Source organism: Arachis ipaensis, chromosome B09, assembly GCF_000816755.2.
Source record: "Arachis ipaensis cultivar K30076 chromosome B09, Araip1.1, whole genome shotgun sequence".
NCBI lineage: Eukaryota > Viridiplantae > Streptophyta > Magnoliopsida > Fabales > Fabaceae > Arachis > Arachis ipaensis.
This window is the reverse complement of record NC_029793.2, coordinates 144,056,264-144,066,911: the sequence shown is the minus strand read 5'-3', so window position 1 is coordinate 144,066,911 and position 10,648 is coordinate 144,056,264. Positions and strand designations below refer to the sequence as shown.

At 34.1% G+C, this 10,648-nt stretch overlaps 2 protein-coding genes across 5 annotated transcripts in view; both read left to right on the top strand.

The window, feature by feature from the left end:
* LOC107617886 (DExH-box ATP-dependent RNA helicase DExH5, mitochondrial) overlaps positions 1–1,934 on the top strand; it is a 9,638-nt gene extending 7,704 nt beyond the window's left edge. For 3 of the 4 annotated variants that reach the window (XM_021111105.1, XM_016319763.2, XM_021111106.1), the window contains 4 exons: positions 124–183; positions 315–467; positions 602–712; positions 843–1,934. In XM_021111105.1, coding sequence (XP_020966764.1) covers positions 124–183; positions 315–467; positions 602–712; positions 843–1,307 — 789 coding nt within the window. In that variant the 3' untranslated portion in view covers positions 1,308–1,934. The remainder of the gene's footprint in view (positions 1–123; positions 184–314; positions 468–601; positions 713–842) is intronic. The other variant, XM_021111104.1, reaches the window with a different exon arrangement.
* Positions 7,070–9,802, top strand: LOC107618019 (fructose-bisphosphate aldolase 3, chloroplastic). The gene is made up of 6 exons (XM_016319942.2): positions 7,070–7,283; positions 7,855–8,124; positions 8,215–8,324; positions 8,420–8,510; positions 8,675–8,944; positions 9,148–9,802. The coding sequence occupies exons 1-6, from the start codon at positions 7,119–7,121 to the stop codon at positions 9,424–9,426; spliced, it is 1,185 nt and encodes a 394-aa protein (XP_016175428.1). The 5' UTR covers positions 7,070–7,118; the 3' UTR covers positions 9,427–9,802.

The window sequence follows — 10,648 nt, the reverse complement described above, 5'->3', positions numbered from 1 at the left end:
AATAATATAATTAACTTAAAAGTATTACTATTCTGAAAGTGTTTGGGGGACATTGTGTGGTGGTATATTCTTATTCTTGTTTTGGGACTACATAAAATAAATGAAGTGTAATTTCATGTGCAGCACAATGAAAAGTCATTCTCTTTGAAAACAATGGAGGATGGTCAAGTGCTCCTATATTCGGTTAGTTCATTCAAGTCATAATTTGCTGGTGGTTGTAAATTCTCTGCACACTTTTGGATGGATCTTTTATGTTGACTCTTCTAAGATTTTGCTTTCCCTTTTCAATTGTATGTTCATATTTCATTTTCTAGAACTCCGTCAATGCTCGGGAAACTAGAATTCCATATCCATGGTTACTTTTTAATGAGAAGATAAAAGTGAACTCTGTTTTCCTCCGCGACTCCACAGCTGTGCCTGATGCAGTGGTGCTTCTGTTTGGTGGGAACTTATTGAAAGGGGATGCTGTGAGTGCCATGTGATTTCATGATTTGTTATTGGTTCTCATTTTTATTCAATATTCCAAAGGATGTACAGCTTCAGTTCCCATCTATGCTCTAGTCGTCTGATATTTTAATGGAATTCCATCCTTTTCTTTCAGGATGGCCACTTAAAAATGTTGGGAGGATATCTGGAGTTCTTCATGGAACCTCCTGTTGCTGATCTGTACCAGTGTGTAAAGAGAGAACTTGATGACTTAATTCAAAGAAAAGTAAGTACATTAATTTCATGCTGCTAAGAGCTTTTCTGTGATAACTAACAATTTCTTGTTGTAGATGGAAGTAGCATTTTTGGTGCTTAATGTTTACATTTAATTTGATTTTTTCTCTTGTACTGGGCAGCTACTTTTTCCAAAGATGAGCATACACTTGTATGATGAACTCCTATCAGCAGTGCGGTTGCTGATTTCCATAGACACATGTGAAGGCAAATTTGTATTTGGTCGTCGGGTCTTTAAACCAGCAAAGTCAACAGTGATGGCCACATCACATCCAGCATCGATTTCAAGGACTGAGAGTGGCCCTGGGGGTGATAATTCTAAAAGTCAGCTCCAGACCTTACTCACAAGAGCAGGATATGCTGCACCCAGCTACAAGACTAAACAATTGAAGAATAATCAGTTTCGGGCTACAGTTGAGTTCAATGGAATGCAGATAATGGGCCAACCCTGTAGCAATAAGAAAAGTGCAGAAAAAGATGCTGCAGCTGAGGCCTTGCAGTGGCTGATGGGTGGAAAACAGTCGGGCAGTGAGTATATCAGTCACATGTCCAAGTTGCTGAAGAAAAGTAAGAAGGATCACAACTGAGTAGTCAACTACAGGGATCTCAATGGAAGGGTAAGGAGAGCAAGGTGAAGGGACTGTTGTTGACGACTTGTCCTACAGCCTTACCCGTTTCATTTCTTTTTGGATATAGGGACAGACTTTCGGCAGTGACGTTATTGTATGGTCTCGGATCAAAGCCAAATTTGTTCATACCAAAACCCAAGCCATATCCAATCTGGCGTGTATCATACTCGTTCAATTTGAAGTTGGAAGATAATAATTTTTTATTGAAGTAGAATGGATCTCCAACATGAAGCAAGGAATTGCCACTCAAATCTTTGAGGATATTAACTGTCCTATTTGATGCAATTGCATCTTGAGCGAAAAAACTGATGGTTTCGGGAAGAATCATTTTACAACAGCAGGATGTAGCAGATACCATTCATCATTTGGAGGGAAAGCGAGGATGGCAAACATTGAGTGAGAAGTGATTCCATGCTTGCACCCTATTAATTCTTTGTACAGTATTATTGATAAGTGATATATCCTGAAATCTGTCATGGAGGACCTCAACGAAGCTTTGTCTTTGTGCTGTGAAAGCAGAATGATGGTAACTAGTACTGCATATTTGGCCGTCGAAATATAAAATTTGTTTCCATTTTTTGCAAATACGATAGAGTGAAAAACATAAAGAGTTAACTAATTAAACTTCAGCTAAAGACGTTAGGCCAGAGGTGTCTTATTGCCAGCTTAGAGTTGGAGGAAACCAAAATCTTAAAATAATGAATCTTTTTCCTTTTTTTTTACTAAACTAAAAAGAATCTTTGTTTTCAATTTTTTTCAATAACTTTTTGGTATTGTTTTTGTTGTATTTTATTTTGTAGGATATGGAAGTTTTGTTATATACATACTAAGATAATGATTTTTATCTTTTTCTTTTAATTTGTAATAATGTATTCTATATTCACATATATAAGACTCCACATTACATAAATCATATATCTGAATATTAGTTAAATGGTTTTTTGCTTCTTGATAGAGTTTTTGTGGGAAAAGACTTGTAGACGTATGGTTTACTGGTTTAGTTTACTTGTAGATTGTTACTTCTCATTCCGGTACATTTGTTCTTCAATATGCTGCCTCTGCTATCAGGCTTTATGGTTTTTCGTGGCTCACAAAAGATATGAATTAGACATATTTTCATTTTCATGTCTTCACAATTAGAGTGAATCTATTCACATTCTCTCCCGCCCCTAGGGAGCAGTGTGTGTTGGATTAAATTAGATTGGATTTAAGTGAAAAATTATTTTGAATTGGTTTAAGAATTTAATGTTGATGCTTAGTTTTAATAATAGTGAGGGGGTTGAACCTTGAGAGGGTGGTAACTTGGAAGCGAAGCAAGATTGTGAAGAGGTGATTTTAAGCTTGAGAAGTGCTAAAACATTGAATGTATGATGAGGATTTTTTAGGAATTTTTAGAATTTTTTAGGGTTTTCTAAGATATGGGTGGAGGAAGGCCTTAGTTTGCTTCTGTTATGCTTGCAATTTAGGTTCACTGATCTATCTTCATAAGCCCAATGTATAAGTGCCATGCATATGATAGCTTGCAGTTCTTGATTTATCTTTTGATCATTTTTGGATCTTGAACATACGACGTTTCAAATGCCTAACAGCTTGTAATATGTGCAGTGTGTAAAACGATTTGTGCATTTTTTATGTTAGTCATAGGGGGTTGCTATTGCTCTTGCTTGTAGTATTGATAGGGGATTGGTGGCAAAGTATGCCATATTTGGTGTTGCAAGAAGATTTGCCAATATAGGTAGAAGATGATGATAGGTGTAATCCAGTATATAGAAGAAGCAATTGAAGGAGTTCTATTAGAACCTTAGATTTTATTGTTGTAGGCAAAATCATTATAAAAAAAAATAATGTCGATTGAAAAATAATATAATTTACCATCGGCTAGTGTTGAGGGGTAGTCATTGAAGTTTTTCCTGATTTGGACCGTGAAAAATTGTTGGTCCAGACTACAGAGTATGATGGTTGTATAAACTCAGTTACATTATAAAATTTCATTCTTTTTTTTCAAATTTCCCGGTTAATTAAGTTTGTTGTAGCATGCAATGTTGTTACTTGTTACGTTTAAGAATTAAGGATGGTTTACAATGGAAATTAACCATGTGTCTATGTCTATCTTGAAATGATTTGAAATAAATTGAGACAAATTAATTGAAAGAACAAATATGAATTCTCCTACTATTTTATTTATCTCATAGAATCAGTTAAGTTGAACATCTTTCAGAGAATTTAATTCAAAACAAATGTTTCAAAACAACGTAAACCATCAAACTGTGGTGCCACACTTGGTTTCCTAGTGGCCTTGGTTTGTTCTTCCACTACTCTTGTTGTAGATATTGTTTCTTGATTAGATGCTGAAATCCCTCTTGCAAGTTTCTGCGTTCATAGAAACCTTATGTTACTTTTTGGAATTATATAACACTTTATATGAACAAAAATAAATACATCTCTTTTTTTTTACCTTCGCATTATAGAAGAAGAATCCAACTCCGGCAGCTACAGCAGAAAGCATGGTGTTTTATCTTATTTTAATTTAATCCAATCAAAACAGTCTAATAGATTATACCGGTTGTGGAAAGGAATTAAATTTAAAAGTGTTCCAACAACAAATAAAAGAGTTGTTCTGTTTTATTCATATTGTAATACATTAGTAATATAGGTTATTTTTATTTTTAAGTTTAAATTTTCTGAATTTAAAAACATTTTTTTAAATCAACTTTTTTTTTTCAAAATTAATGATATGTCAAAATTGTATCAAATCTAATCAAAAGCAACTAATTTATCTATATCCATTTAACTTTTCCTTAATTTTATCTACCGCTATTTCAAAGTAAATCCGAAATCTCTTTTTAAACAGTAAACATGGTTAAGAAAAAAAAAAAATCAAACCTGACTTTTGATTAACTAGAAATTTGAATTAAGGTATTAAACCAAACTAATTTTAAATAATAAAAATAATTATTAACAAGTTACAAAACTAATAAATTGATCATAAAAATGAAATTCGATTTAAAAAGTAATTAGCTTTTTTAATTAAACCAAACTGATTTTAAATAATTTTTTCCTTTAAAACGGGTTCTTTATATTTAAAACCGATTTTTCTTTTAAAAATTAATGAGTATCTATTTAAATAGGTCTCTCAGTAATTTTGCATCGAATATTTTTATTCTCAAAAAAATATTATATCGTTGAGGTCCTTACAAAAATTTAAATAAGACATATACGTTTCTATCTTAGCATGATCCATTATTTTCAGTTAGATAAGTAAGTCTTTAAAAATGTGACGGAAGGACTTATATATCTTATTTTTATAAAGTTCAAGCACCTAAGTGTAATAAATTTTTCTTAGAGACATAAACGTCCAATATAAAATTTCTAAGGGACCTATTTAAATATATACTCAAAAATAATTTTATACAAAATCAATTTTAATTTATAAATTAATTTTTGACAAATTAAAAAAGGAATCTAAAGAACCAACTAGTGATTTTTTAAAAGATAAATCTAAGTCATGTGCCCACTTAAAAAGCAATGATAGATTAGTTCATAGACATGAGAAGTTAAGTACAAAATACAACCACCCCTTATATCATGGCTTGAATAGACCACCACAAAAAATAGCATACTATAAACGAATTTATAGATAGATTTAGCATGGGATAAAATTGGTTAGAAATATTCATCTGTAATAAATAATTTTTAAATATTTTTATATAGTCGTGCAATCACAATCGTTCTTTTGGATAACTATTTACGTGATCAATATAAAAGGGAATTATTTTTACTAATGTGATATTATGTGATTGGATGTACGTATAAAATGGTTTTAAATTGATAGTGTATCAAAATTAAATTCTCAATTTAATTTAAAATTTGAATATGATTTAATTTGATATAATTTATATCAGATTGGATTGAAACAGTTTAATTAGCTTCTTTTGTGGTTCAATTGTTGATAAAACAAGATTTTAACTGTAACATTATTATAAAATATAAAAATATTTTTCAAAATTATTGTTATTATTATTAGTTTTTTATTATTAAAGAATATATTGATATAATCCTATGGATGCATAGAGATGAGTAATAAAAAATAGATGCATAGAGATATATAGATGTTCATTTAGAGAGAGAAAAAAAAAGACAGGTAGATTTAATTTTTCAAATTGGCAACTAGGGGTGGCAAACGGGTCTAAATTCGTTGGGTCGGTCTGCATAACCCATTAAAAAAGATGGGTTGGACTGAAAAATTGGGACTGCCAAATAGCAAAAGCTCGCCTAACTCGCACCGCTTAAACCGCAGACTTTGGCGGGAGCAGGGCGGGCTTAATATTTTTTTGGCAAGGGGTATTTTTACAATTTCTTTTTTTTGCCAAAATTCAACTTCTCCCAACCCAACTTACAAGAGAATGAAGATGAAAATTGAGTATTTTAGATTATGTTTATTTTGTTCTAGAGACAATATTTATAATTATATTTTGGATTATGTTTATTTTGTTTTGAGAACAATATTTATAATTACAAAGACTTTAATGTTTGTGAATATAAAAATTATAATTTGTTTATATTTTTAGAAATTATAATAGGGCGGGACGAGCCAGCCCACCAAAAAACGGACTTCTGGCGAGACGTGGCTTTCCCGCTTGCCGCCCCTACTGGCAACGTAAGATATTGAAATTTTTAATTTTTAAATTTTAATTGATCAAAATTTGATAGAAAAGATTTTGAGTTCAAATAAAGGATCTAACTGGATCTAGGGGTGCATAGACCCGGCCCAGTCCCGAACACTTTAGGGGCTAATTTGGTGTGATTTCATCGGGTTTCGGGCCGGGTAAGGGTCTCAAAAATAGACCCGGTCATTATTTCGAGTCGGGTCCGGGCCATAGCTCGGGTCACCCGAAGTCGGCCCGGTGGCCCGGTCATCATACACAATTAATATTTTGTGTTATTAGTGATGGATCATGATTATTCTTATGTGGAATTTAAGTGTTGTAAACCTTAATATTTTGTGTTATTAGTCATTATAAGACTATAAGTTAAGGTTTTATATTTAGAATGCATAAAATTTTAGACTAATGCATAATATTGTGTTATTTGTATTGATTTAAATATTTGGTATTATTAGACAATATTAGTATTGATTGTGGTTTTGCTTTAGTATTAATTGTGGTTAAGGGTTGGTTCTTGTTATATTTTTCTAAGTGAATTTTACCATGTTAAATAATGGTTGGAGTCTTGAAAATTTAGATATTTTTACATGCTAGCTTACAAGAAGGTATCAACGTAATGTAATGTTAACGGCCCGGTTTTCACCTGATTTTTATCCGGTATAATTGTGGCCCGAAATTGTATTGGTTTCATCGGGTCTAGGGTCGGGTTCGAGTCTAATAAATAAACCCGGTGGATATTTTGGGTCGAGTCTGGATCAAATCAAACCCGGCTTCACCCGGCCATGTGCACCCCTAACTGGATCATCCAACTTTAAAACAACATAAACTCGTTTGATATCTTGTTCCGAAAATTTAAAATATGAGAGAATCATATCCTATCCATTTATTGAAAGATGGGAAAAAAAGATAAATAAAAAGATATAATTGTGTTGGGTAGGTTTGGTATTTCCGCTTGGTAGTTGTGTTTTGTTTTCCACTTGCATCAGCTTCACCTACCGCGGACTCACCGAGACACAAACAAACAAACATAACATAAACCCATCACAATCTCACAACTCTCTCTCTGCAAATCCCAACCCCTTTCGTTTTCTCTTTGATCGAAGCCATGGCCGCGTGTGCAAGCTTCGCCAAGCTCAGCTCCTTGTCTTCCCCCTGGATCTCCAACAACTCCTTCTCTTCCCGCACCGGATCCTCGTCTCTCCTCGCCACTCGCCGTGTCTCCCTCCCGATCCGCGCCACCTCTTACTCCGACGAACTCGTCAAAACCGCTGTTAGTCCCTTCTTCCCTCTCTCTCTCTCTCTCTCTCTCTCTGTTTCCTTCACAACGTTGATCCTTCATGCATCTTTGTTCTTCAACGCGTGCTCTGATTCTTTTCTGCTAAATTCTCTCAAAAAACTGTTTCTTGTATTGATTATTGGTTAGCGTCTCTGATTAGCCTTTTATTGTTTTTAATTTTGTTTATTAATTTACTTCTACGTTGTTTGACTTTTTATGCTACAGTAAAGTCATGTGAGTTAGGTTATGAAAATATCTTTGTTGGAAAAGTCTAGGGGTCAGCAACTTTGTTAAATTCTGGCCAGCATATAACCAGCAAAGAGAAGTGAGCCATTGGATGAAATCTCACACCATTAAAACCATCACTGATGGTTATTTGATGGCTACAAATCACAAAAGTTGCTGCTGGCCTGACATTCCTCTATTTTGTCTTAAGATATGTATTTCCTTCTTCTGTAGTGGGCTAGGTTTTAGTTTAGTTATTGGTAGATGGTAATAGCATATTGGAAGGTTTACTATGGCTGCAGCTGATTTCCTATGATTGTTTTCTTTGTTGGTGGTATAGAAAACTATTGCATCTCCTGGTCGTGGAATTCTTGCCATTGATGAGTCCAATGCCACCTGTGGGAAGCGGTTGGCATCGATAGGATTGGACAACACCGAGGTCAATCGTCAGGCCTACAGGCAGCTTCTGCTGACCACACCCGGCCTTGGTGAATACATTTCTGGTTCCATTCTCTTTGAGGAAACCCTTTACCAGTCAACAACCGATGGAAAGAAGTTTGTTGATTGCCTTCGTGAGCAGAACATTGTGCCTGGCATCAAAGTTGATAAGGTTTCTTGTTTGAGTAATTCTTTCATGTCACTAGAATTCTGTCTTACTATTACTAATTAGTAATTAATCCTTTTTTCTGTCTCCTTTTAGGGCTTGGTCCCACTACCAGGATCAAACAATGAATCTTGGTGCCAAGGGCTAGATGGATTGGCTTCAAGATCTGCTGAATACTACAAGCAAGGTGCTCGATTTGCCAAGTGGTAAGTCATTCTTCTTTTATTCTCTAAGAAATTTTCTTGGGGATAAGATCTATCGAAATTGAATGTAACTGATTGTTTGCTTTTGTATTGTACAGGCGGACAGTTGTTAGCATTCCATGTGGTCCTTCTGCATTAGCTGTTAAGGAAGCAGCATGGGGACTTGCACGATATGCTGCTATCTCTCAGGTATTGTTTCACTATTGACTCTCTTTCTGTTGAAATTAGCTCATTCTCATAATAATAGGTGCATTTCCTTAGTTTATCCTTTTGGTCTCCATGCATATGTGAAAAGTTAGAATTGATTTACCAATTATATTACATTTATGGACATCATTTGTGTTTCTTTGCAGGACAATGGCCTTGTTCCAATTGTAGAGCCGGAAATTCTTCTAGATGGTGATCACCCGATTGAGAGGACATTAGAAGTGGCAGAGAAGGTCTGGTCAGAAGTCTTCTTTTATTTGGCTCAAAACAATGTCATTTTTGAGGGAATTTTGCTCAAACCTAGCATGGTTACACCTGGGGCCGAGCACAAGGAAAAGGCTTCTCCAGAAACCATTGCCAAATATACACTTACCATGCTTAGAAGAAGAGTTCCTCCTGCAGTCCCTGGAATCATGGTACATCTATTGTTCTTTGTTTCCTCTTATCACAAATTGATACGTAGCATTATGATCGTGTTGAGTGCATGTATCGTGTCTTTTAGGATTTGAGATGATGCTAATTTTAATTACTTTTTACATTTAAGATTGCATTTATACTAGAATTTGGAAGTTACAATCACTATAATAAACCGTAAATTATGTTCCATTTGTATTTTCAGTTCTTGTCTGGTGGACAATCTGAAGTGGAAGCAACACTGAACCTTAACGCAATGAACCAAAGTCCCAACCCATGGCACGTTTCATTTTCATATGCACGAGCTCTGCAGAACACTGTGCTCAAGACATGGCAAGGACGCCCCGAGAATGTGGAAGCGGCTCAAAAGTCTCTTTTGGTGCGCGCAAAAGCAAACTCCTTGGCTCAGTTGGGAAGATATTCTGCCGAGGGTGAAAGCGAAGAAGCCAAGAAGGGAATGTTTGTCAAGGGCTATACCTACTAGAAGCCTTTGGCACATAAGTTAACCATCTTTCTCGTTCGTAATTAGCATCAGCAAAATCTGAGAAGGACTTAGATGGTGTTGTATTTTTGTTTTCCTTTCAACACTTAGCAACTGAGTTTGAATAAAGTGGGAGCAAGTAAGCAAGCTTTTCTTGGTGCCACTCCAGGTTGGCCTTAAGTTTAATTTCGGAATTGGAAAAAACAAAAGTAAAACGAAGTTTATTACTTAGTTATTATTTGTGCTATTATTCATAGCTTTTGTTCAATACTCAATAGTGCCATTTGTGATAGGAAACTAAATATTGGGCTGTATATCGGATCCTTTATGAGTGCAATATTTAGTATTGAGAAGTGCGAATAATCGCTCAGTTTTTCTTCGTTAACTAGCATTGTTTCTTTCCTTTGCCACAATATTTAACCAAAACTGATTTAGTAATATGTAGATGATTTGGCATTTTCTCATTTATATTAGTTGATAAATGACCGATGTAAAATATTGTTTTATATTACATTAAATAGGATTTTTATAATAGAATAAATAGTCAAATCAATTTTTTGTTTTGTTTATATAATAATAAGTTAATTTCTAAATTGTTCTGAGATTGACTGAGCATAAGTTTTTAAAATTTCAATCACGCTGAAGTAGTGACAAATGAACTTTTTTTTTTTATCTAATCCGTCAAGGATCAAAGTTTTATTTTCGAATTCTCGATATTTGTTTAAGCGGACTAGTGAGCTAACTACTAGATCAATCTAAACTTTATTTAAGTGTTTATTGTTGGCTAATAAGTTGTTGCAGGTACAAAGTGGGATTCGAATTTTCAACGCTTGTTTAAACAGATTAGTGAACTAACCACTGGACCACTCCAACTTAGTTAATGACAAATGAACTTTGATGAACAAATATGGCCTCTTTTTCTTTTGTATCCCTTGTTTTAGTAGCATTTTATCTTCATCGTTTTTTATTGGTATAAGCAAGAGAAAAGCAAGAGAAAATGTCGGCCTCGTAATAGCCACATCCCAGGTTCGAATCTCAGCAGTAGGTGGGCTATGATAGAACCTTTAGTGTGTAATTATGTATGACCAAAAAAAAGTACATAAAAAAATAAGAGAAAAACATAGAAAATAAAAATTATATACTAACATTCAATTATGGGCAAACATAGGATTTTATGTTAATGAGTTTATATTTTAAATGACATAGTTTTTTTTATACTTATCTA